Here is a 27,314-nt window from a genome sequence, read left to right on the forward strand (position 1 = left end):
ACACAGGAATGCATACAGGTGGGTTTTGAAAGTCTCCAGAGGAGACTCTGCAACCTCTCTGGGCAGCCTGGGCCAGTATTTCCATCCTTTCTGTAGATCTATTCGGGAATAAATGGTCCTGTCTTACTTGTTTCTCCCTGCCTTTGCCAAGGTTCATCCACAGATTGCTTTGTTTGAATTAAGGTAGCAATCATGAAAGCAGCTGGAGCAGAGACAAAGGATGTCAGATAAAACCTAGGATTTCACTTCTGTCTGCTGCTTTACAATGAATAGATGGATGAGGAAGCTTAGAAATGACTGAGTCCCTTTTATCCATGCTGTCAGTTCCAAGGTAAGCAGCACTTTGGCCTTCACTTAGCTCCTCCTAGGCAGCATACCCCGTGTTATGTGGCACTCACAGCTTTCTCAGTGAGCTGTGCCATTTCATTCAGTCTTTCCACCAATTATAGTTCTGGACTAAATGTGAAAGGGAGGTCATCATGACAGTGCTCAAAAGAAAGACTTTCTTGCTATGGCAAAGGGGGGAGAGAGGCTCAAACAAACCTCAAAAGCAAAACAAAGCCCCTCTATAAAGCTAGTGTAGTGCTAAAACTGCCTTCTGTCAAACCCCTTCCACTGATAGTTAATGTTTCTATTTTTAATACTAGAATCGCCAACTTAACTGGTGTTTATCCTGTTGTCCGTGGGATGTGGCGCTTTTTGCTGGCACTCTGCAAACTCTCATCGAGTCCCAGACGGCACAGAGCATCTATCATGGTTTAGTTCGCTTTACTGAATCCACAAGCAGGAGTGACTTGCTCTGTGGGTGCCCAATTACTGGACGTGGCCAGAGGGAGCACCCCCGGGTTAAGACTGCAGAGGAAAAGTAACCCGTAGTAGCATCCCGCCTGCATTAAATCATGGTTTAAAATCCCGCTTCTCTGCAACGGGACATCACGGGCAAGGCGAGCGTATCCCCTCCCCGGCCGCGGCCGAGCCCTGCCGCAGGTGCCCTCAGGGCCGTGGCGGGGTCGGCGGGGCGGGGCGGAGCGAAGCGGGAGCGCCAGCTCAGCTCGGCGGCGGGCGGGCCATGGAGGTAGGGCTGGAGGAGGCCTTCGGAGCGGCGGGAGAGTTCGGCGGCGGCCAGCGGCGCCTCACCGCTTTCCTGGTGCTGCTGCAGGTAAGGTGGGGCGGCGGCGGGAGGCGCTGCGGGTCCGGTCGAGCGGGGTCAGGGGCAGCGGAGCCCGACGGGGCAGGGCGCGCCTGCCCGCCGAAGTGCTGCGCGCCAGGCGGCTGTGTGTCGCTCTTCCGTGTCTGCTGTCCGTTCGCTTGGGGCGGGTTTGCGATGCGACGGGCTGAGAGCAGGGTAAGGGCTGGTGTCCGCGGGGTACCCCGGTAAGCCCTATACTGCCCGGGGTGCCCGTTCGGCAGCGGGACGGACTGCGAGGCAGTGCTCGCCCTTCCTCTTTCCCTTCCTTTCTTCCACGACCCACTCCTCGTCGCTTTCCACAGGTGCCTCGGGCATCCCCTATGAGAGCCGACTTGCTACGGGCTCTGGGCCGGAAGGAGCCAGGAGTTTTGCCCCACAACTTCTCCATCTAGTCGCCGTAGTTCCTGTGCTTGGGTTCTGCCGGTGCTCGGGTACTGACTGCTGTAGAGGGGTGGAAAGTAGTTCCGTCCATGGTAGCTCTGTGGCAAGCGGCCCGTCGAGCCCCGGCATGGTTTCATAGGTGTTTCAGAAAAGGTTTGGTGGAACTGCTTCTCTTTTCTTCCCTCTCTCGCCTCGGTGCTCTCTGACGTGCTCAATATGAAGTGCATTTGATTTCCGTATTTCTGTGGATATCCGCTTTTTGAAGGGTGTTGTTTAAGCTTCTGCTGGGTGGGAGGAAGCGCAGTCTAACCACGTCAGCGGGTGTGTGTGCGTGTTTTGGTTTCGAGGTTTTTTGTTACCTTTTCTTTAACATCTCTTGTGAAAAGTGGCATTGCGTAGTGGTCTCTTCAAATAGAGCCCACACCGCTGCAAGCAAACGTTCATCTGTTCCACTGAGTTTCCTTGTAACAGGCTTCTTCCTGTTAGTGCAGTTCTGGGTTTTGAATTAAAGCACTGCTGTGAGGGAGGGAGACTGCTTGCAGGTTTTAGTTTATGACTTGTTTTTGCGAGAACACCTAAGGAAAGTGCAGAATAAGTCGACACATTACAACAACGTCCAACCCAAAGAGTTGTGGTCCAGTGAAGGAAGCCATTCTAGATTCTAAACTTTTCCATCAATGGTAACATGCTGAAAGTCACTAATACCTGTTGAAGAATAGTATTTTAAGTTAGAGAAAATAAAACTGTATGCAAAGCCTGGAAGACATACAAAACATCTTGAAGCCCATATTCATGAATAAATATTGTCTCTTTATGATAATATTTTCTATCCATGGAATCATAGAATGGTTTGGATTGGAAGGTTCCTTAAAGGGCATCTCATTCCAACCCTCTGCCATAGGCAGGGGCACGTTTCACTAGATCAGGTTTCTGTAAACCCCATGCAGTCTGGCTTTGAATGCTTCCAGGAATGTGGTATACAAAACTTCTTTGGGAAACCTGTTCCAGTGCCTTACCAGTCTCATAATGAAGAATTTTCTGAAGTCTAATTAAATCCATTGTCTTTAAAGCCACTGCTCCTTGTTCTGTCACTGCCTGCCCTTCTAAAAAGTCTTTCTTCATCGTTGCTGTACTCTTTAGGTACTGGAAAACTGCTATAAGGTATCCCAGGATTTTTTCTTTTCCAGGCTGAACCTCAACTCTCAGCCTGTCTTCATAGGAGGGGAGCTCCACCCCTTTGGTCATTTTTGTGGCTCACTTCTAGACTCATTAAGAGGTCCACGTTCTCCTTATATTGGGGGTCCCAGAGCTGACTGAGCACAGTACATCAGCTGTAGTCTCACCACAGTAGGTAGAGTGGAAGAGCACAATAACTTTTCTTGTCCTGTTGGCTGCACAGCTTTCTGGACTCCCAAGTGCACATTGCCAGGTCATGTTTTGGTTCTCCCCAAGTACTTCTGCAAGGCTGCTTTGAATCCTTTACCTGCCCAGCCTGTATTTGTGCTTGGGAGTGCCCTGACTCAAGAACCTTGCACTTGGAAAGTCCTCCACATTCTGGTTTTCCTAAGGAGAAAGTTAAGGTTTCAGTCTCTATAATGGCAAGAACTAGTAGAGACTTTTAAACATATGATCTGATATTTTTTTGTATTAAGTCTTTTCACTACAGGCTTTATTCTTTAGATATAGTAAGTATTTTTTTAGTAATAATTCTAATCTTGGTCTAAGTATTAGATCTCAGGTATGAAACTGTGATGAAGTTCTTACTACCTTCTTATCCTGTGCCTGGCTACAAAACTACAAGAACAAACTGAAGAGTTTTGCATCAGGAAGGAGGGCATCAAGATGAAGGTTTTACTCAAAGTGCACCAATATCTCTGCAGTGATACTCACTGCTCCCAACTGTCTCTGATCACATCTGGGGATTCAAACATAGTGGACTGCATTTTGTTCGTGGTGCTGAGTAAAGGGAAATTGTTAACTGTGAGTTTAATGAAAAGCTCTTATTTGGTCTCCTTGGGATTGTTTGGGATAAATGGTTGTGTCTTATTTGAAGGTGTATGTGGCTTGTCAGTCGATGCTTATTGTGCTTGTGGGAGCTGTGCCCAAGTATCACATAGACCCAGACGGAATTCCAGTGAGCAGAGCTGAGCTTGCCAAGCACATCCATTTCGTGGACAACTTCACATCGATAGTAACTGAGGCAAGTACTTCCATCATACCTAACCAGTTCTTCTTCTCTTGGGATTTGTGCCACTATTGGAAGACCTGGTGCTTGTAAAAGCTGAGCAGGGCTTGGGGGGGATGTTTTGCTTATGCTACTAAAGATTATTGGAACCCACCCATCTGGAAGTATGTGACTGAATTACTAGTTTAGCTTTCCTAGCAGAAATCTAATACTTAATAATCCATGTTAAACTTGTATATTATTTACTTTGTTTTCATTTTTCATGTTTTAAAAAGTCATTACTAATGAAGTGCAATCATTTAACTGGAGTTTATAACTCTGGGATTTAGAGTGAGCTCCTCCTAGTGTCTCTTTTTTACCAAGAGAAGGTTCTGTTTGTCACATCTGCACAATCTGCTGTGCATGTAAGCTTTGCCATGAGTTGCATTAGTTTCTCATGGGAGATAAACCCTAAAGATTAAAACCAGTATGAAAATGAAACCTGTGGGCATTTTAACATGTGGTGAGAGTGGGAGATGGAACAGGTTGATGTTTGCTGAGTGGGACAGAAGCTTGACCCTTCATCATTATGCTTTGTGAATTCAAGCAAGAAGCTGTGTTTACTTTGTGCTGGTCCCTGGGCTGTAATCACTCAGGCAAGCATGAGTGACCTAAGCATTGCTACCAATGCCAGAAAAAAGCTGAAGTGGCTTGGCCTGTAGCGTGAGCTGTCAGAGTTCTGCTGTTTGGATTCTTGGAGCAGTTGTCAGCAAGCTCATGTAAGACAGGTTAGCACTTGGTGTAGACAGTGCCAGAGTTTTGCTTCCTGCCCATTATCCCAGATGTGACTGTGTAATGTTTGTCTTGGAAAAAATGTAGGGACCTAGACATAAGGAGGAATGATGCAATATTTGGTTGTATCCATTATCAGAAACAGATTCTTTTGATTTGCCTCTTGCCCTTGATCTGAGTATCAACCAGCAACACGTGAAGCAACACAAGTGACAGTTTGCGAAAGCAATCTTTTCTCTGGGTCTGTCCTGAGAGAGGAATCTGCTTTGTAAAGTCTATCTATTTAATTTTGATATTTCCAGTTCTGTTCTGGTTTGGCAGGGGCAATGGTCTGTTCTGGAGCTCAGTAAAACTCCAGAGCAGCTCTTCAATTCTTCTTCAAGAACTACTCGTAATTAATTTTGGCATAACTAAGATTTTGTTGTTAAAAGCTCGGGCTTGGTTTGTGGAAAATAGATTTGCTGGAATTACCTTTTGGTCTGGCATCAGCTCAGTCCCCTGCTTTCACAAGTAGTGATTCTTAGGAAGGGGAGTTTTCAGGAACATCTTACATTTAATAGTCTTTAAACTTCAATGAGTTATTTTTTATAACCATATCCAAGTCTTTAAAGGTTTTTCTCTTATATCAGCCTGAAACACTCTGCAGTTGAGAACTGAGTATATGAAATTTTTATGTGGAGTGCTAGCATAAAGAAGGACTTAAGCCAGCAGTGTTGTGTGCCTTGGACAGCACATCTGTGATATTTTTGTGCTTGAAGTTTCGTGAGGATTCTTGCAACAAAACATTTAATTGTTGAAGTCTGCTCAGAGAGTTGAGAAACCCCAAGTTTCTGGATTACATCTTTATCCCATATGACAGGGTAGAATCTTCTACTTAGTGAGATATATCAAAAACCAGATGCAGATGCTTCTGCACAAACATTTGACTTTGCCAGGGTATCCAGAAAGTCCTCCCAAACTCTGAAGTGTTGGTACACCGGACTAAAGAAGGCGTCCTGACAATGTGTTAAATCTTGTCCTGCTGCTCTAGCCAGTGTCTGCAGACTGCTGGATGGGCAGAACACAGGCAACTGGCAGGTTACTGGGTGGGTGGGGATAAATTTTCTCTGTACTTTGTCACCATTTAAGTTGTGACTGAGTGAAAACGTGTGTTTCTTGAGATTGCTGTAGTTAAAACTTTCAGTGAATTCCTAATATTCTTTGGTGATCTGTATTTGTTCAAGGCAGACACTTCAGGGCAGAGGTCCTAGAATGCTGTGTTGGATTTTAGTTATGGGCCTCTTCTCTTTTTTTTTAACCTTCTACTTAAAAAAAAGCAGATAGCATTAGGATCTTTTTTCCTTTTTCCCCAAAGAGCCATGTAATTTAAGAAATCAGTGTAACACATCTCCTTTTTAAAAGTAATTATATGAAATACATAATGATTAAATATTTCTTTGTGTAAAGATTTACATTGAATTAAACTGTTTTATCTGGAAAATCACTTAGCTTTTTCTGATTGCTGTTCTTTCACAAGTTCATGCTGTCAGCAATGTTTGTAATCCTGCCAGTGTATTTCTGAGTGTTGATTCTCCTTGTGTACAGCAGAGGGGCTGCACAAGCTCTGTGCCTTGCTCCATCAGGAAATAGTGTAAGTTTCATTCTGATTTCAACCAACTGTTCTGACAATTTTTGATTATGCTGCCTAAGTTTATCTTTGGGATGAGATAGAAATTACATTTTTTACAGAAACTCATAATTTGTTTCTGACTTTGGTTATAAATGCATGTGCATAGCAGGATCCATAAATATCCATGAGTAGTAACTAAGTAGTTTTAGAAATTTTTAATAAACAAGGACTTCTTTACATAATCCCTTCCTGCTTCTCTTCAACAGTACGGCAAGGCCAGGTTGGTTGAGGCCTTGAACAGCTGGGTTTGGTGGAAGGTGTCCCTGCCAATTCCAAGTGGATTAGATCTAGATGATCTTCAAGGTCCCTTCCAACCCAAATCATTCTATGAATCCATGAACATGTGTGAGATGAGAAAAGGCACTGGGGATTACTCATTCAGGAAGCATAGCTGTACAGCATTAACTCTTTAAGTACTGCACTAGTTAACATTAATTGGTAATTTTTTATTACCTCTTCATTGAAATAGCTAAGCTTGGTCCATGTCAAAATGGCTACGGTGTTAGCAATTCAGACTTTCCTTGTTTTCATAACTTGTTGGATGGTCAAAGCTTGGGAATGGTAAGTTGTATTAGTTGCACCCCCAAGTTGAAAGCTTGTAAGATATATTGAAATTTCTTTGGGGAGAGACAGCAGAGAGAGATGTGAGTCTGTTGGGGAGGAAAAAAGCTGACTACTGTTCGTTTACTTATCAAACTGAACAAAACTTTGAATGGCTATAAACAAGACATGAGAAATGGCAGGAGAAGAATTTCAATAGTGTTTTATTATTTTTTAGGAAGCCAGCAACTTGTTGTTAGTACTTTTAACAACAAGGACATTCTTTTTTTGACAGTGGTACCTCATTGAACAAGATGCCTATAAAGTAAGCCTTGCATCATCCCTCTTTTTTGCTGGATTGCTTATTGGAAATATCACATTTGGCCCTTTGTCAGATAAACTGGGCAGGAAACCAGTATATATATCAGGTAAGATGGTTAGAAGGTTTTTCTAAAGCATTCTAGGTGGATAATATAATCTCTCTCTTTTCTGCCCATGGGCCACGCAACCCAGAGGCTGCCTGTGGGTCACCCACTCTGGCAGTGATAGGGAGTCAATGATACAGAATCATTTCACTGAGACATGAGCAGCACTGAAATTGGTTGTGATGAGCATGCTGAGCAGCATGGCAGTCACTGGAATATCAGTAGAAGATGAGAAACAATGTCACTACTAGAGGACAGTATTCCACACATTGTTCCTAATATTATTTGCCTTTTCTGGAGGGGGGCACGGAGAATGGTTTACCTAAGTATCTTTAGAGTAGGATAAGTGTGTCCTGGTGTTTTGGTTTTTGGCTGCATTTGCAGCCACAGAGTCTTTTTGTTTAATGATAACATTGTCTGAAGGAAATACCATCTTTGTCATTGGAGACCTCAAGTGTGTGACTTGATAATAATTTTCATATGGTGTGATTTCAGCAAGCCAAATGTGAGTGATTAGAGAGGAGAGTGTTGTGACTGCTCATTATAGTAACTGATGGTGTTCCCTACCTTTCTTCTGAGTGCAAGCTGCAACATAAGTGCTAATTACATTTTATTTTTTCTCTACAGGTCTATTTTTCGATGTCATTTTGGGGTATGTCACAGCCTTAGCTCCAAATTACAACATGTTTGCAGTTTCACGGTTTTTTGTTGGAATTGTGAATGGTGGAATGGCTCTTGTGTCTTTTGTCCTAACACAAGAATATGTAGGAAAATCATTTTGGTCATTTACAGGTGGGATTTGGGAATATTTAATGGTTTTCACTGTGCCACATGTTGCTCTGACTACCAATACCCTGCATCTTCTGTTAGCACCAAGTCAAATCAGTTTGTAGCATAAGTCAAATACATATGATGGGATTTGTCCAAGTTCTAAGTTCTGTGGGAAAGATGCTTGAGTAAGATGCTTGTTAAATAGTAAAAGTGAGGCTTTAGAGTTGGTATGTTGTTTGCTAAAATTTCTCAATTGGTGCACTGAGTTCCATGAAAATAGTATGTTTTGGGAGCTTCTGCCAACTTGAGCAATGCTGAATCTTGGGAAGACATTGCTGAAAATGTTATTTGACGTTTCCCTGCACCACAAAACAACTTAGTGCCTGGATTGTGTTTTTTCCGCTGTTGAATGTGCTGACCATCCAGTATTTTGAAATGGCCTTTTTCTTGTGCCACTGCCAAGACTTAAAACACATTTGATGCTTGCATGTCAGACTGCTATAAAGCTGGAGTAGTTCAGACTCAAATGTCTTTTTGGTTAGGCATTTAGTTAGGTTTTCCCCACAACATGGGGAAAAACTTGGTTCAAATGTTGACTTGCTGTGGCATGTATTTCTCATTTCCTTAATTACCTTGTGTCTTATTTCTTCTTCGGACTCCTTAGGATGTACAAGACAGTTGTGGCTTAGTTATAGCTTTCCACTTCAAAATACTGCATTTTCTTCTCCTAGATCCACTTTTTTGACTTGTGTTCTCTCTTCCCTGCCTTTCATTCCTCATTGCCCTCTTGTCTCTCTCTGCTCTTTCCCGCCTTTTTACCTGCCGGGCCAGCTTCCTGGTAGACAGACAAGATAGTCCTTCTCCTGCCACTTGTTGCCTTAGGTGCTTTGTTCTAATTCTGCTCAGCTGTTCAGAAAGAGGTGCTGAAGAACTTAAGAGGGACTGAATGAAAGGGAGCTGCAGGGTGCAGCTGGGCAATGTTGAAGCTTTCTGGGTGCTGGCTATGAGCTAGATTTTTTGGATGATAGCTGGGAGTTTCTGGGTTAGTACAAGATCTTCTGTATTAGGCTGCAGAGAGTTTGTTGTTAGGCTTTTGGAGTTCAAGTTAACTGTATGTTTTAAATGTTTTTATTTATGCTTGCTCATCAGAAATTTGCTCTAATAAACCTCTGTTTTGCAGCTGTTTCTGTACTGAACTCAGTCCTTGTAACATACTTCTGATTTCTGTTCCAGCCTGCCACCTGTATCAAGATTACCTTAACAGGTCTAAATGAATCACTTACTTTCAACACTTCCACTTCCTGTCCTCAGGTTTTCTCTGGTCTATAGGTTCCTGTTCATTTCTTGTTTTCTCCAATAAGCCACCCTTCATTTTTGAAAGGGGAAAAGTACCTCCAACCCTTACATACATTATACACAGGTGTTCTTTGTTGGGGTTGCATAATATCCTTTAGGCATCTGGGTTACAAGTACTGTAAAGGTACCTCCTAAAACTGCTGTTTTATTTAGGTGTATAATAGGCTAGAAATTTCAGGCATCTGCTTAAAAGTTATTTTGGTTTCTTTTGCCAGTGGTTTCTGTAGTCACCATCTTGGTCTTGTATTTTCAGGTTCATTAACTAACCTGACATTTGCAGTTGGCATTGCTGTATATGCTTTGCTGGGTTACTGTGTGAGAGAATGGCGCTACCTTGCTTTAGTGTCGAATTCCCCAGGAGTCATCTTCCTTCTTCTTTCTTTGTAAGTGGTTCAGATGCGTTCAAATGATAAGAAAAAATACACAGCAAATTGATAGTTACTGTTTCTTGTCATCATTCAGGGAAGTGGTATAAATAAAGATGACATTTTTCTGTGTGGCTTTGTGAACTAAGCAAGAGAAAAATCATACTGCAAAGGAAGAAGTGGTTTTAAATGACGTACAATAGCAGGGTTACTCAGAAGACAAGCTTGTTTCTGCATGCTCTTACAGCTGTGGTAACCAGTGTTGCAGAGAGCAGCTGTGTGCCAGCTGTCCAATAAAAGTCAATTACAAATCTGCTTGGGGAAGGGAAGGCGTGCCAGAGGCCCTGAGCTGGAGCATCAACTAAGAACACTGTTTTCTGCCAAGGAAAGGCTGCAGCACTTGAGAAGTTTTGGAAGTGATCCTAGAGGCGTTGTAGAGTTGTGGGTGGTTTTTGAGAGACACATGCCTGCAAGGGGAAATAAGTGAGAGCACTTGGAATTGCCTTATATCATGATAGGTTATGTATCTGCTTGCTTTTGATGTCCCTAGTGTCTGTCCTAGCATGATTAAGCTTGGGTGCTCCTACTTAGAATTTCTACAAGGACATTATCATAAAAATTCTTAAGAAATTCAACAGTTTTGAAGGAATTAAAAGCCTGTGTTGTTACCAGATGTTCTCTTAATATATCAAATAATACACCTTGTATACTTCTGATCCCTAGTTGATGCTGTAGAAGGATAGAATGTGTAGTATGTTGTCTACACACTAATACAAGAATTGTCTAGTGTACAGCATAAATAGAAAAAAGTCAGAGTTTTATATTCTTTTTTTTTGTATTTTAATTTCAATTATTTTTTAGATTTGCTCTTGAAATAAGTTTCATTAAAGAATACACCAGAACCCCTGCCACATCTCTTCCTGTAGTCAAGGACAGCAAAGCCTCTGGGCTGAGGAAAGAAGTTTTGCTCAACATATTTTATTTTGTGGGCTTCTGATGTAAATAGAATTCCCCCATTACTAAAATACTGGAATCCTCTGAAGTAGTGAATGTTTAGTTTGGTTGTAAGATGTATATCTCTGTTAGGAGTACCAGAGGAAATAAAGGTGCAGGTAAAAATACCCTGTTCTTTATGGCTTGTATAAAAGCCACAGTGCACTCTACAACCTGAAAAAACCCACAGGAATTATGAACCAAAGTTGTGGTAAGCAAGGATTTTCTGATTATACTTGGAGTAAGAGATAGAAAACCTGTGTGAGCAGCCACGAGCCTGGCAAGTAATTAATTCCCCAGTAAGGTTTCTTTCCTCATTTCTCTGCTCCAACTTGGAGCCTTTCCTATAATGGAGAAGCTTGAAATAAACTTTGTGAAAGCAAAATTTTGTCTAGGCTGTTCAGATAATTTGGATCTGAGATGTTTCCTGTATAGTGCTAGTGTAGTGTTGCCTAAGAAGAATTCAGTTCAGCAGAAGTCAAGATTTAGATTTAACCTTCTCTAACGTGACTGTCAAGCATCTTTGTAAGGTTGGCTACTGTCCAAGCATGTGGAGTTTAATATGCAGAAGAGTGCAAAGAGAGTGATTTTTCTCTGAATTTTCTATTACTGTTTTATTTTTTTTTCTTAAGCACTGATTTGCAGAATGAGAAGACTGACTTCAGTGTAATTAATAGGAATGAACTTGTCACTGCTGATCCTCTCTTCTTTTCCATTTAGTATGCTCCCAGAATCACCACGATGGCTGTATTCCCAAGGGAAAATGGCAGAAGCTGAAGATGTGTTGCAATATATTGCCCTTGGTAATGGAAAAGAAAGATTAAATCTAAAATTAAAACCAAGTGCAGGAACTATGAGAAAGGATGACTCAGCACCTAGTATCCTAAACCTAGTGAAACACCCGGTCCTTCGGTGGCGCACCATCATATTGATGTACATCTGGTATGTAGTAATGGGACACTGAGGTGCTGTGGTTGAGTCAAACATGAAGAAATGAAGATTTTCATCCTTTTTTAAAAAAAATTCTGTCCTCAAATAGTTCACTTTGCCAGTAGACAATCTAAAATGAAGTGGTGTAAAGTCAATGTTTTGTTATTGTTGCTGTTATATTTTCAGTGTTGCTTAGATACGGCTTCAAAACTTGCTAAGAAATAGTCTGCGAGAGCATAATATTGAGTGAAATGAGAAGCTCAAGCAGAAAATAGAGGACAATGTGTATTTGAGCCATGTTTAGGAAGAAAAGGATTGACAGAAGTAGAGAGCTGGTGTAAGAAGCAGTGTTGAGTGCCCAAAAGTAAAGATGTTCAGTGGAGGAAAAACATGGCCAAGGTAAAACACAGATTTTATAGATTTAGATTAGGAGCTGTCTTGAAAAGTGGTTCAACTTGGGGGAAAAAAAAAAACCTCAGAGTACAGGAGAATGTAACATAGTATTTTAGCAATAAATGGCAGAGCAGAGGGAACCCCTGGGATGGGGAGAGTTTTGGGTTGGTTGTTACAGCAGCAGCTGTTGCAAATTGGGTTTAGCTAAAATCTAGTGGAGGAATAGCTCTTTCCCAAAATGCCAAGAACAGGTTTTCCCTTGAAAGCTCAGAGTCATTTAAGACAATTGTCAGGACATAGATGAGTATCAGGCTTTTGTGTGGGGTAAGCAGAGATGTGCAGGATGTGGGAGAAATGGCAGGATCATTTTGCTGGTAGGTAAATACAAGTAATTATAGTGATGAGAAAATACACAAAGCCATTCTTACCTTCTGGAAGAAGAGCTTAAAGTGGTGGGTTTCTTGTTTGTTTGGGGTGTGTGTGTTTTGTTTCCCCCACCCCAAGCCCTATTAAGATACAGTGCATGGAGCTGTTGGAGTGATGCCACAGCAGTTGTTACTGAGCTGTTGTTCACTTCACTACTCTCAACGATGTCCTGTATCAGACAAAGCCTTCCTTTTCTGTATAACTTTGGCCCAGGTCCTGCTTGGACATTGGGGAGGTACTAGGGAGCCAGCAAAATGTCTTTCTAGTATCTGGTGAATTTTCCAACCTGGTGTTAAATTAGTTTTTTTTCCAAGGAAAGTGGTAATAGATTTGTTGGTGAAGCCTTCCCTAGGTCTGGGGGGACTGTTTAGCAATGGGTATACATCTAATTTCCTTTCAGAGGATTGCTTTACAACCGTTAAGCATGATCTGCTTATAGTTAAGCTTATTAGATTTGCTAAGTAACCTAGGGAAAAAATCCAAGAAAATAAATTTTGAAAGTTATGCTTTATGTATATCACAGACTCATGGAATGTCTGAGGTTGGAAGGGACCTCTAGAGATCATTTACTGTAACCTCTCTGCCATAGGCAAGCACACGTCTCAACTAGATTTGGCTGTTCAAGGCCTCATTGAGCCTGGCCTTGAACATGCCCCAGGGAGGAGGCATCGACAGCTTCCCTGGGTAACTGGTTCCAGAGTCCCACCACCCTTGTACTGAAGTACCTCTCCCTAAGATCCAGTCTAACCCTACTCTCCCTCAGTTTCCAACCAATCCCCCTTATCCTATTGCTAGACACTTTTAGGAAAACCCCCCTCTCCAGCCTTCACGTAGGATCCCTTCAAGTATAGGAAGGCAGCTCTAAGGTCCCCCCGGAGTCTTTTATAGGTGGAACAAGACCAGCTCCCTCAGCTTATCCTCCTTACAGTAGAGGTGTTCCAGCCCTGGACTGGCTCCAACAGCTCTGTCTGTCTTATGCCCCAGAACTGGTTGCAGCATTTGAGGTGGGGACTCATGCATATGAGCACTTGCTTTGTTTCAAGAAGTGTAATTAAATAGCAAGTGTTCTCTTTGCCTTGTTTCTCTTTTGGGGGCAGCTAAGAGTTCTCTTGCTAGCATGTAACTCAATATATCTAATACATAGCTCAGAATCATTTACTTGTAAGTAATAAAACTTCAATGATTATTTTTAGGTATGTCTGCAGCTTTGTGTACTATGGACTAACTCTAAATGCTGGTGAACTAAGAGGAAATTTGTATTTAAATGTGGCTCTTTCTGGTCTTGTAGAAGTTCCAGCATTTCCCCTCTGCATGTTTTTTATTGAGAAATCCTGGTAAGAGAAACTTTCTTCCTAGTTTTCTGCATATATTTGTAGATAGCTTAGAGAAGTGTTAACATTTTTCTTGGTAAGATACTTCACTGGTTTTCTAAACAATGTTCATTCTTTGGGGATTTACCATGCTGCAGGTGTTTCTGCAGCTAATACAGAAACGGGATTCTGATTTTCTGCCTCTTCTTTCTTTTAGTTTTGTTTATCCTCTGAATTACTCAGGAGATGATCTCTTTAATTATTAATATTATTTAGAAATGTGGTGTTCATGGAGAAATGCGAGTAGCCTGCTTATATGCAAGATGTTGATACTTTAATATATCTTAAATATTTCATTCAGAATGACTTGGGTTTGTACTGTGTAGCAACAGCCATTGAATGCAGTTTTTAGCATTGTTCATTTTTACTTAAAGTTTTCAAACAGAACTTAAGTGAGAGCTGTTGAGCTTTTGGTGAAGCAGGAATGATCAATGCCTGACAGTTTTTGTAGTTTTCACTGTATTTGGAAGCCATCCTTTATGTGGGTACTTACTTCCAGAGGCCAAACAGTCTGGTAGTCTAGAGCTACCCAGGGTTTCGTATAAATTCCAGTTTCAGTCAGTGGCAAAAGTCCTATTTTCTTCAGTCAGGCGAGGATGTGATCTTTTGGTTTTGCAGTTAAAAGCTGACCTTCACCTCAGTCCCAAGGAGCCTGAGTCAATGACATGCGGTTAAGCCACAAACTGTACAAGTTCTTTTCTACAGTACTTTAGTAAGTGTTTTGTAGGCAGATGAGAAAAAGACTGAAGGACTTTGTTTCCATCTTTTCCTTCTAGGTCTGGTAGACGTAAAACCATGACATGTTTTCTGATGTTTGCAGGATTTTCCTGTGTATTTACCATGGTAAATGCTGGTAAGTATGTACAGCTACTAAAGGAGATGTTTGCTCTTTTGAATAAAAGCTGTCAGAACTTTTGACTATTTTGACTGACTATATCAAGGACTAAAGCCATATTCGTACAATGGCTTAGGTTAGAAGGGTTAGAAGAGTGATTGCGCTATGGAATGGGTTGCCCGGGGAGGTGGTGGAGTCGCCGTCATTGAAGGTGTTCAGAAGGAGACTTGACGGGGTGCTTGGTGCCATGGGTTAGCTGTTTGGGTGGGTTGGATTGGTTGATGGGTTGGACACGATGATCTTGAAGCTCTCTTCCAACCTGGTTTGGTTTATTCTATTCTAATAAAGGTTTATTCTATTCTAATAAAGGACCTCAGAGATCATCTACCCTAACCTCCCTGCCCTGGGCAGGGACACCTCTCAACTAGGCTTAGCTGTTCAAGGCCTCATCCAGTCAGAATGAGGCCTTGATATTCATTTATACTCCTGTCCTTCTGGGACTGGTCAGGGAGCAGTCAGAATTAGACCCTGTTCATTGACTAAGTTTGTCTGACTACAGGCCCTTGGCTCTTTGATGGTCAGACCAAGCTATCTTGTTCTGTCTCAAATACTGATGCTGCTTTCATTTATCACTATTAAGCAGTTTACCTTCAAATACAGGATTTACTAACCAGGTTGCCATGCAGTTAGTTTGAATGGATCTCGACAGTGTGGGATGTCAAGCTTAATTTTACATTTGTTTTGGTGGCATTTAATATTTATAGAAATATGAACTAAGATTTTCCTGAGTTGGAAGCTTAATTCATCACTAAAAAATCCCAAACCACTAAAAAGATGGAAAAAAAAAAACCCATATTATACTTGGAAGTCAAAACTAGAAGTCAGAATTGCTGTATGGAAGCCCCAGCGATCACAAGAAGCTTGTTGTCTTTGTCAGTCTGGTGCTGTGTTTTGCTGCACTGTGAGCATGGTATCATCAAGTATATTTCTCATCTCAAAAGATGTCTGCATTGTAAGAAGGACACTGAGCTATTAGAGTGAGTCCAGAGGAGGACCACCAAGACAATCCAGGGGCTGGAACACCTCTGCTGGGGGGATAGGCTAAGGGAGCTGGGGCTGTTCAGTCTAGAGAAGAGACGACACTAGGAGGACCTTAGAGCTGCCTTCCTATACCTGAAGGGATCCTACGTGAAGGCTGGAGAGGGGGTTTTCATAAGAGTGCCAAGCAGTAGGACAAGTGGGATTGGTTTGAAGCTGAGGGAGAATAGGGTTAGACTGGATCTTAGGAAGAAGTAATTCAGTACAAGGGTGGTGGGACTCTGGAACCAGTTACCCAGGGAAGCTGTTGATGCCTCCTCCCTGGGGGTGTTCTAAGGCCAGGCTGGATGAGGCCTTGAGCAGCTGAGTATAGTTGAGAGATATCCCTGCCTGTGGTAGGGAGGTTGGAGTAGATGTTCTCTAAGATCCCTTCTAACCTAAGCCATTCTGTGTTTCTTTGATATGTTTTCCAACACTGTCAGTGATAGTCACATATGTTTGATTTTGTATTTGCACTTTTTTTTCCATTTTAAGTACTTCTCTTCTGTACTAATATTTTAGCTACTGAAATATCTGTTTAGATTACATTAATAAATACAAACACTGTGCAGCCACTTCTGTTTTCTTATTATCACTTCAATAGAAATGCTTTAGTGTTTTGACTGAGGAGCACAAGCACTGGGTGATTACAAGGTAGCTTTCTATTGTGTTTATACTTCAGAGTTATAAATGCTGTCTGCCATTCATTTCAAATTGGTCTTGGGAAAGTCTTAGGTAAAGCTGAAACAGAGCTACAAATATCCCTTATTTGCTGTGCTTATGTTCATTTAAGTCCTCAGACATTTTGTTTCTGCTTTTAATAAAAAAGTTCCTTCCTTTTTTCCAGCAAGCTTGCTCATTGTGCTTCTTTCTTTTGTTTTAAAATAAATAAAAAAGCAGCAATGACTGATAGAATAGGGTGAAAATTCCTCAAGAGTGGCTGGATTTCAGGAAGTCTGTGTTTTCCATTTGGCTTGATTTTAACCCCATTAAAACATTTTCACTCTGCACTGTGGTAAGAGAAAAGCTCATTCATGGCCCAGACTGATCTGTGCTGCTTAAGTAGAAAGAAATTTAGCCCCAGGCATGATGAAGATGAGTCACTTTGGATGAATTAAGGATTACTGCATCTCTAGTCTGAGAACACTTCTTGTATTTGTGTAAGTCTGCATTTTTCTGAGTGATTGATGTTTAATTGCAAGGGATTGACACTCTTAATGAGATACTGGGCACTTGCCTCTCATGTCTACAACCTTCACCCAGGTTCTAACTAACAATGTTAACTTGTGAATGAGAAGGTAATCCAAGTCATCTCCCCTGTGGAAGAAGCAAGAACATTTCTGTTCATAAAGATGTGTACTGAATTTGAGATGACAACTCTCTCAATGGTTATCCCTCAGCTTCCCCTTTCCTTATCACTTAGAATGCATCAGGTAATTTGCATATCAGATTAGAAGATGGTGAATGGCAGTGGAGGGGGAATGGAGCTGGAATATTCTTTTCTTTCAAAAGCTGCTGTGAAGCAGGACAGTATCGGTATTTTGTCTGCTTTTTGCTGTAGCAAGCAAAGGAGACTTCTAGTCTAGGGCTAACTAGATTTTAACTTTCATTTAGGTTCATCTGATTGTGCTGAACACCTATGAAATTTTATGTGACTTGCATTGATACGCTTTCCACTGAAGAAGGAAAGAAAATTTGCAGTTACTTAATTTTGTCCTGACTTTTGTCAACGTTGTGCATTTCCTTTTGTGTTGAGAACTACCCTTTCTTGGATCTTTTTTCTGAAGTAAATTTAAAGAATCCTTTAGTTTCAAAAGTGTTGCTTAAGTGAATTGTTACTTTTGAAGAAGACGGTTAAAGGGGAATCCACATAATGATACTGCAAGTAACTCTAATGGCATTGATGGCATCAAAGCTTAGTCTCACAGGAACTCCTCTTCTAGGTGGTCTTGAACATCAGCGCCATTTATTACCAATTTCCCCCATTTTACCTTTTAAAGATTATCCCTTACCAATAAAACTCAAATCCATGTATTTAGTAAAAACTAACAACTTTCTTTAAGCAGACTCTGGGCTTACTTACACAAGGAAGCTGATGTACAGTGAATTTCCAGTGTACTTCTAATCCCACAGTAATTCTCCACATGGCCAACTTTCAGTCTTCCCTGAGGGAGGAAATTGGAGAAGACAATGCACTTTAAATTCATTCCTGAGCTTTTGAGTGTTCATTTCTCTGTCTAGACAGACTCTTTCCTCTGTTTGATATTAAGACCAAAGCTTCCCAAGTGCACTAATGCTTCAATTCGAGTATGTGGATATGCAGTGTTCAATTTATGTCTCCCTGGGAAAGAAACAGCAACTTCTTTTAAAACATGTTTGAGAATTACACATCTCCTCTTCATTGTTTTTTGTTTGGTTGATGAAAGAAAATGAATTTCCCAGTTTTCTGATGACATCCAGTAGGGCTTTGAGGACCAGGTTCACACCTTTGTATCTGGCAACTGCATGTAATATTTCATTTTTTACTGAGCAAGAGGAGAACTTGAATAAAAATGTTACATCAGTTTTGCATGAATTACAGAACTGCAAAAGCCTCACACTGGAAGAAATTAAATAAAGTTTCTAGACTTCAGTTTACAAATGAATTTCTGCTTTAGTTGAAATAGAATCTGACTTTATCAGATGGGTGGAAGTGGAAATATTCAAGGGCAAAATTGAAAGCAATTGAGAAGCAAGCAGACTTTCCCATTACTTAATCAACATCATTTGATCCGAACTGAAACGTGCTGAACTCTACTGAGAAAAAGAACCTGAAATACAGCTTGTCAGAGCATTCATTCTTTTTTCATGCTTAAAAAAAATACTGAGTTCTCATCTTAGTGAAAGGAATGGTGCAAGCACAGCCATAGCTGAAACTGAGTTGATGAAAGGCAGGTTTGTTTGGGATTTTAAAAGATGCACACTTCGGTTCAGCCAGCTAAACTCTTAGTAAACTGGCCTACATTAGCATTTTGTTTTTCCAATTGCAAAGCTGTTGGCATTTTAAATCCCAGCAGGATGTGCTTAGGGAACAAATAAAACTTGATTTACCACAATGGTTTGTGAGTTTAACCTATGAAATTCATCAAGGAGGCTGTGTTGTCTGCTTGTGCTTGTCAGGAGATGCAGTTACCTGGGCAGGTGTTCTGACTGCTAAACTGGAAGCAGTAGCTCTTCCCTTTAGAACTGTGGTAGTTTTATACTTTCCTCCTAAAAAGGTCAGATTTTTTGGTTTCTAAACTTAATTTTGTACATCTCTTCTTATGCTAGGTCTTCAAATAGCTGGGAAGAACTCAGTGCTTTTGTACTTGGAGTTGAAAAATGTACAGGTGAAACTCTTTGTATGGCAGCCTGTCAAAGAGGACTGGATGTTACCAACATTGTGTAAAGAGCAGTAGGAAAACAGACTTTATGCTTACAGCTTGTTTTGCCTTCCCTATAGGTCTGCTCCTCAGTCCCACTTTGTTAGCTTTGTGTGGAAAGATGCTGGTCAGCGCCGCTTTCAACATCGCCTACATTTATACATCTGAGCTGTACCCAACAGTGCTGAGGTAATTCAACAGGCTTCTGGGTAAATGAGAGTACTCACTATGCACAGTGGTACTGATTGCTGCTGTGTTTACTTGTAATAATTTTTAGCTGAAATACAAATATGAATCGTCTTCTAATTAAGGCAGCTTGCCAGGGATAGAAAGGGCTTCTCCTATTAGTCACACATGTTGCACCAGTGCACTTTCCTAGGCTGTTTGTGGCAACTTCTTCTAGGTCTGAATCCAGAATAAACACATGAAAACTGACTTCTTGCACTGCAATGCTAAGTGCCCTATTTCTCTTTTCTCCTATTGATTTTTGGGACTAAAGTTACATGGTGGAAAAAAACCTCAAAAATAATGGTGTGATGGAAATGTATGCTACCAATCACACATATAGACTGTACAGTAGGGACTGATACTGCAAAACTTGAGCCATATTGCACTGGGTGCTTAAGAGCAGCAATTACAATGACACTGCAAAACTTGAGCCCTCTTTAAATAAAGAGAACAGGAAAGTTGAAAGTTGACAGGGAGTAGGAAGGTATCCTAGCTGGTAGATGTGTCCTGTATCACTGCACAGGTAGATAGGATGGTAATATAAAGCACTTAATTTTGGGACACGGCGGGCTTTGGGGAAAAATAAAACCCCATAGGTTTCTCCTTGGACTGGCTGGTGTTTGGTTGTTTGGTGGTGGGTTTTTTTCCTTTCTTTTCAGCTTCACAAATTACCATGTAACAGATGCTCAAAAGCATCAAAAGCATCGAAATGCAGTTTTGGGGATAAAACTTGTGAGGATGGAAGTGGATTGACACTAAATACTGAGCTTGTGATTCTTTGCACAGGTGTAGGTTTAATATGCAAGTCCCAAGCACAATGACTGAAATGAGGGGATATTTACATTCTGCAAATAGCCCTCACTGCATATTGTATATGGATGCTTGTTAGCACACACTTCCATCACATGGTTATTGATTTTTCACCATGTAATTTTACCCCCCCAATCAATATGAACAGCCCCAACTCCTTCAGTCCTACGAGGACAGACTGAAGGAGTTGGGGCTGTTCAGTCTGGAGAAGAGAAGGCTCTGAGGTGACCTAATTGTGGCCTTCCAGTATCTGAAGGGGGCCTACAGGAAGGCTGGGGAAGGACTTCTCAGGATCTCAGGTAGTGACAGGACTAGGGGGAATGGAATGAAGCTGGAGGTGGGGAGATTCAGGCTGGATGTGAGGAGGAGGTTCTTCACCATGAGAGTGGTGAAGCCCTGGAATGGGTTGTCCAGGGAGGTGGTTGAGGCCCTGTCCCTGGAGGTGTATAAGACCAGGCTGGATGAGGCTCTGTCCAGCCTGATCTAGTGTGGGGTGTCCCTGCCCATGGCAGGGGTGGTTGGAACTAGATGATCTTTGTGGTCCCTTCCAACCCTGACTGATACTATGATACTACGAATAGTAGAAATGAGAATACTGGATGTAGGGGGGTTGTTTTCATTCTCCCCATCTGAATTTTTGTATTCTCCTGTCCTTTTTTTTTTCTTTCTTTTTAAGTGGATAGGGTTTGACTTTTTGTTTTCTTGTCCCTTCTGCTTTTCTGGAGTTGAGAATCAAGAGAATTAAATCTGAAAACATTTTAATTTCTCAGGTTTTACTTGTTTCACTGTGTTTTCATGTTATGCTGTCTTAAGTGCTAGGGGTGTTTGCTCCAAAGTATGTGTTAGTTCACACCTAGCAGGAATTAAGAATACTGCCTCTGTGTGCTTGAAACTAAGTGGTTAGGAACCTTTTATTTGATTATTTTCTTTCTTTTAATTGAAATAAAAATAGTATCATAGTATCAGTCAGGGTTGGAAGGGACCACAAGGATCATCTAGTTCCAACTCCCCTGCCAGGGACGCCCCACACTAGATCAGCCTGGCCAGAGCCTCATCCAGCGTGGTCTTATACACCTCCAGGGACAGGGCCTCAACCACCTCCCTGGACAACCCATTCCAGGGTTTCACCACTCTCATGGTGAAGAACCTCCTCCTCACATCCAGCCTGAATCTCCCTGCCTCCAGCTTCATTCCATTCCCCCTAGTCCTATCACTACCTGAGATCCTGAGAAGTCCCTCCCCAGCCTTCCTGTAGGCCCCCTTCAGATACTGGAAGGTCAATATTCACATGAACTTCTGCTTAATTTGAGAATCTGCACTAATATTCTGGAAAACAAAAAAACCACATCCTCCCACCCCAGTAACTTTGTTTCAAAGACTCAGACCTCCAGTGGAAAAAATGCAAGAATAAACACAGTTTGAAAAATTGCCAACTTTACTAGACCACTTGTGTTTAATCACTTGGGAAACTGTTACATTAAACTATATGAAAATTCCTCACGGGTGAGAATGTGCACATTTAAAAATGTTTGACATCTCTGTGTTTAAAATGAATGTTTGCTCTCTGGTACTTTCTTCCGTAGCTTGTATTTGCAATGAAAAGCAGTGATGGGTAAGTGTTTAAGCTAAAACATCAGCACCATCTGGTGGTCTTTGCAAAGCTGTGTGATTACCCTGGCATTGTTCTGACAGCAGGGCTGAGGCATGCCATGGGATGAGACATACCATGCAAAGGCAGTGGAGCAGGTGGAATAAACTCTTTTTTTCCAGTTGCTTGATTTGCACAAAAAAATTAAATGTTGTCAGTATTACTGATCCTTACTCAAGCCTACTGCTTTAAGCATGAGGACTGCTAGGCATGTTTTAACTAGTAGCTAGAGTAATGACAAATGCACCTAGAATACATGCTAGAAATTGGGAAGTGCTGCATGCTGGAGAGATTGTTTGTGCTTTGGGCATTTTTCCTTTTTCATGTGTCTTTAAAATGCCTGCTGGGGAGCAGGGGGGAAAAAAAGTTAAAATAGAAAGCATGATTGCTGTGGCATTTTGAAGAAAAAGGAAGGTTGTTTTTGAGAGCAAAACGTAATCATAACTGTTAATACAGGTGTAAAAAAACAACTTATGTTTTTAATGAGAAAATGTTTGCAGGATGAAATCTTTGTTTATGATGGATGATATCAGAGTGAGGTCATTGTGCTTAGGTAGCTTTGTAAATCTTATTTGCTTATTTTCATAGTGGGCAAACTTGTGTTTTTCACTTAATGTCTGTGGTGGTAGATAAATCTGTACTTAGAGATCAAAAGGAAAGTATTTTTATTTCTTTGTGAGGGGCTCTCCACAATCATTTCAGTTGAGCAGCAATCCTCCCTGAGCACACCACAATTGTAGGGCTGCCCATGCCAACAGCAGAGAAACTTTGAGATTTGTGTGGCTGCACCCTGCTCTTTAGGCAGGCTGGGCAAGTGATGCAGCTGGATGACTGCCATATGGTACCTGTGGTTTGCCAGGCAGTCACAGCAGGACTATATGACTGGAGCAAAGACCCAGGCTGATGTGGTTACCTTGATTGTGGAGCTGTTGTGGCTCAGTGCTGTGATCGATGGAATGGTAGCAGTACACAGAATCAGTTAGGCATAGTAGGTCTTCTAGTGAGTGAGGTAAAGGTGGGGCAGTAAGGTAGGAAAGGCAGGGGGGTGTTCAGCTGTTGACAGTGCAGCAACTCAAAAGTATTTCTTGGGTGATAATGTGTTCTTTCTCTAGGATACTATGCCAATGTTAGACATATCCCAAACCGCTGAATTCTGAAGTAAATACAGTATAAAGGCTTTTAGCAGCTGCTTTCATTCTTCTTTGGAATTGAAATAACACCATTTGCTTTATTGATCACCTTTGGCCCTAATTCCTCTTAGCAGGGAAAAAAAAAACAAACGGGTAGCCAGCAAACCTCTGGATATGGACAGACTTAGGGGCTGTGGGAAGGATGCTTCTACAGAAATGATTCACACACAGACCGGTGTCTCATTTGTTCAGAGATTTTGTTGACAGGGCAGATGCTTGTGGGGTTTGGGTCAGTGTTGCCTCAATGTGAGGAAGTGTGGGTTGCCATTCTCCTTTTCCCAGGGTAACTTGATGAGAGAAAAGTTTCCTTCATCTGTTTATTTTTACACCAAAGTCACTGAGTTCTCATCAGCTTCTCCATCATCTGTTTCCCTTAACCTGTGTAAAGGGCCATTAGGAAAGGATGTGCAGGTGGGTGGTTTTGGTATACTAGTGACCCATGTTACCTCTTTGCTTGTCATCTTTAATCCTGTCAGTGTCTTCCTGTCTTTGGAGAAGGACAAGGAAATGGGGTGGGCAAGAGCAGCTCAGCTTACGGGTGCGACTGAGGGTGATGATGATGAATGAGAGGAAGCCATTGAGGGATACAGGGAGAACAGGCCTCCATGAACTGGTTCTTGCAGACTCACTGATGGCTAGTGCCAGTGTCAGTTTCTGAAGGGGCTGTTAAATACTGTGTTTAGGAGTGATCCAGAGATGGGAGATTTTTGCATTTGATCATAAAATGAAAGACTTCAGGGATTGTTGTGACTTTCATTGATGAGGATCTTTGAAGAGGTTCCTGCTGTTCTAACTCATGCTTTGATTATTGTCACAGTCTAGGTGAGATTGTTTCAGCCCCTCTAGTGACGTTTTCAACTTCACACTGGCAAAGAGTTATTTTCTATTTGGAGTTAAGCACTGACTTCCCATCTGTGCTACCTGAGGTGGCAGAAGAGGGGCTGCTATGGCTGGCCACAGCTGGAGGTAGCATTCAGGATCTTCTTTCTGAAGATCCTGCCAAATTTTGGAATCATTCCCCATCCAGTACAGGGATATACAATTAAATTGCCCTGTGACAGGTTGGGAAACCTCTGTGTGTGTGTGTTTTCGAAGTTTTGTGAAGCATTGCACAACAGGTTGACTTTGTTACGGTTTAAAAGGATGTCATTTACCTTGCTAGTAGAAGCACCTTGTAGAAAACCTTTGGAGTAATTGCTGGAGGTCTTTAAACCCCCTTGTTTTAATAAAGATAACTTCAAGCAAAGGCATAAACTGGTTCTGAGAGAGTCACCACATGTAAATGAGTGATTCAGTTGTGTATTCTGAAACTACAGGTCTTTAATCCTTTAATGTTTGAAACAGAAATGCTGGCTTGGGTGTCTGTTCCATGTCCTGCAGATTTGGGGGCATTTTGGCTCCATTTGTGCCATCTATGGTAAGATCACTTTCTACTTTTTATGTAACTCAGATGTATTAAATTTTCTCAAAAGCATTTTGCTGGGTTTGGTACCACATATGCCTATATTCCTTAAAAAAACCAAACAGTAAACAGCAAAAGGCCAACTAAACCAGTTAAAAAATTGATGAACAAGATATTTAAAAATAGCTTCTATGTTATTGTCTGTAACTAATCCAGTGCTCAGTGAAAATTTCATGTCAGGGAAATGATTGTCCTGTAATGCATTCAGTACAGCTAAAGCTTCCTCAGTATCTGAATTTTTAGGCATATAAACAACGTTTTCATGTGAAACTATTTCTGTGGATTTCTCTGTTCTACCACTGTATGGCAGTTGTACAAATTGCAGGAGTGAGAAGTGGTGGTCTTTTGCTTTTCTCTGCAGTTCATAGAGATCATATATTTTAAGAGCAGGAAGTAATGCTGGGGTTTTACTATGGATTTTTAATTTCAGAAATCTCTTAGTCCATCTGTACCATTTGTGGTGTTTGGAATCAGTGGACTGTCAGCTGGATTCCTGACTCTCCTTCTGCCAGAAACACTAAATAAACCTGTTGCTGAGAGTATTGAAGATCTCCAGAGCCCCAAGTACCAACTGCTTAAAAATGAAGAGACAGAGTAATTATTTATTACAGCTTTGCATTATTTCCCCTTCTCTCATATTCAAGCTGCTTTGGTGCATATTGCTTAGGTTGTGCAGGAATGATTGTGTGCATGAAGTTTTTTTTGAAGTTGTGTAAACTGTTTTTCAGTAACTAATTTTCTTCTGTCTGACAGGCAAACCAGTTAGAAGACAACAAGTTTCAAAAGGCCAGTCTGTGGTGGAAAACGAATCCTCTGTTGAGAAGGTGCTATAACAGCTGAAGGGGAGAGTCTCAGTATGTGTGACAGAAAATGTTGGAAGACTCATGCATAATGCTATTTGTAGTATGGTTGAACAGTTTTATGTGGAGGCAAATTGAGAAGATGGAAAAAGTTGATCAAGTTTGTAAGGAAAAAGGTGACAAATCTGTGCATTAATTGAATGACTTAAAAGCACGCTTCAAATGTTTGGGCTTCTCTATGGATGGCTTCTTCAAATGGAGGATTAATTTATTTTACAGAATGTAATGCTTAGCTTCAGATGAAGCTCTAATGTTGTAATTGAAGTGTATAATTTAAAATTTAGATGGCCTTATGTATTCAGGCAAGCAGTAATTGTGAGAAGTATAGGGCATCCTGTGTATGCTAATTTTCTCTACAGGTTTTTATTTTGCCTCTAAATTATGGTATACCTCACAGTGTGAAGAGACCAAAGATGTTTTAAGTCGTTTGCCTTAGTATGTCTAGTATAAGAAACCTGAACAGAAAAACTAAAAGGAGAATAAATGGATTTTGCTGTGGGAGTAAATAATATTTTAAATGCAGTTATATGTGTAAAGATAATATGGTATTGGAAAAATGTCAGGCCTTTAAGAGCTGTTGAATGGAAGGATGAATAACCCTTTAGACAAGGATATTCAAGTTATAGGTGTTCATGTGGCACTAGAAATTACTGAACATGAGTCATATTGTATAATATACATCTTAATATGTGATCCATTACATTTCACATATGAATTGGAAATTTCTGGAAGGGGATGTGTGTTGGTTTAACAGAGAATACCTTGCAGTAGACACATCACAAATACTATGTTTTCTTTCCCGGTCAACACAATTTTGTAATAAAAAAGAGATTTGTTTAACATCTGTGTTGAGTGCTGCTTTCTCCAGGATGCTTACCCAGAGTTTTTGAAGACTACTTGTATCATTTTGATTCTGGCCCTTTGTTGAATACATTTGATTAGAAAAGGTTACTGAAAGGCCTCTGTATTTTGAGCAAGTTCCATCGTTAATGGTTGTGCAAATGAACACCTACCCATGAACACACCCCCATGTGTGCATGCATGTGCACACACAAAAACACACGCTGCTTTCTCTGTCTGGATGCCTCCCTGAAATCTCTGCTGCGTCCACGCCTGCTTTACAAATACCCTGATCACGTCCCCAAGAGGTGACAATCACCAGGCACTCAGAAGGAGCTTTAAGTAATGTTGACATACAGGTAGATTGCACATGCAGTTACTTTACTTCTGGGGCTGAAGCTTGATGACAAGGAACCCATAGAATATGCTGCAAACTAGTTTTCTGATCATTTATTTAGTCATGTTTTGTGAGAATTACAGTTGAGATTGTGGACTCTCTTTCTCTGGAGACATTCAAAACCTGCCTGGATGCTTTGTGTGGCCTGCCCTAGGTGATCCTGCTCTGGCAGTGGCTTTGGACTGGATGATTTCTGAAAGTCCCTTCCATCCCCTAACATTCTGTGGTTCTTTACATTGTATTAATGCTCATAACCGTAGTGACTGATTGTACCTCTTCAAAAGATAATTGGGTCAGCGGGGATATGGTAAGCCTAGTTTTGTTACTGTTGACTTCTTTTTTTTTGTTACAAGAAATAAAATTTAATAAGAAATAGAATGATATAAAGTTGTATTCCCAAAACAGAGATAAGACTCTGGAACATGAGGATTGTAAAGCACCATTATGTGATGGGAGTCTGTTTCTCTCTCTTAATGCATATATTAGACTGTCTCAGTGCATTTTCCTTCTGCCTCTTATTCCACATTATGTGGAAAACAGGAAACAAAGATCATGTACATTTTAAACATGCTTATTTTTGCTTTATTCTACATGGATTTAATTAATTCTCTGCTGTCTTATGAATTCAGTGAATTGAAGACTAGAAAGTGCTGTGTCCTGAGAAGTTCATGATCATTTCAGCAGCCCTAGCATGACTCATATCCTAGGCTGCGTGCAGAGGAGCATGGACAGCAGGTTGAGAAAGGTGATTCTTCCCCTTTACTCTGCTCTTGTGACACCCCACCTCAAGTACTACATCCAG

At 41.2% G+C, this 27,314-nt stretch overlaps 1 protein-coding gene across 4 annotated transcripts; it reads left to right on the top strand.

The window, feature by feature from the left end:
• Nucleotides 1–791: 791 nt before the first annotated feature.
• Nucleotides 792–27,016, top strand: LOC137441999 (solute carrier family 22 member 15-like). 4 transcript variants are annotated; one of them, XM_068140120.1, is made up of 13 exons: nt 1,103–1,159; nt 1,492–1,723; nt 3,624–3,770; nt 7,031–7,163; nt 7,788–7,952; nt 9,541–9,670; nt 11,366–11,587; nt 13,588–13,728; nt 14,541–14,617; nt 19,158–19,266; nt 24,298–24,370; nt 24,846–25,009; nt 25,169–27,015. In XM_068140120.1, exons 3-13 carry the CDS (start codon nt 3,645–3,647, stop codon nt 25,179–25,181), a joined length of 1,353 nt encoding a protein of 450 aa, XP_067996221.1. In that variant the 5' UTR covers nt 1,103–1,159; nt 1,492–1,723; nt 3,624–3,644; the 3' UTR covers nt 25,182–27,015. The 4 variants fall into 4 exon arrangements, with proteins under 4 accessions (XP_067996223.1, XP_067996222.1, XP_067996220.1 ...); XM_068140119.1 differs by lacking the exon at nt 1,492–1,723 and having other exon boundaries at nt 798–1,159; XM_068140122.1 differs by lacking the exons at nt 1,492–1,723; nt 24,298–24,370; nt 24,846–25,009 and having other exon boundaries at nt 792–1,159; nt 25,169–27,016.
• Nucleotides 27,017–27,314: the final 298 nt, after the last annotated feature.

The sequence above is a fragment of the Melanerpes formicivorus genome, unplaced genomic scaffold (assembly GCF_026170545.1).
Source record: "Melanerpes formicivorus ecotype bairdi unplaced genomic scaffold, bMelFor1.0.p_v2 SCAF_6, whole genome shotgun sequence".
NCBI lineage: Eukaryota > Metazoa > Chordata > Aves > Piciformes > Picidae > Melanerpes > Melanerpes formicivorus.

What these genes read in the sequence shown, in the direction of transcription:
- LOC137441999 (XM_068140119.1), top strand. Translation starts at nt 1,070, where the DNA reads ATGGAGGTAGGGCTGGAGGAGGCCTTCGGAGCGGCGGGAGAGTTCGGC. An exon ending in TCACATCGATAGTAACTGAG is followed by an intron (nt 3,771 to 7,030) that starts GCAAGTACTTCC and finishes TTTTTTTGACAG; the next exon opens with TGGTACCTCATTGAACAAGA. An exon ending in TTTTTTATTGAGAAATCCTG is followed by an intron (nt 13,729 to 14,540) that starts GTAAGAGAAACT and finishes TTTTCCTTCTAG; the next exon opens with GTCTGGTAGACGTAAAACCA.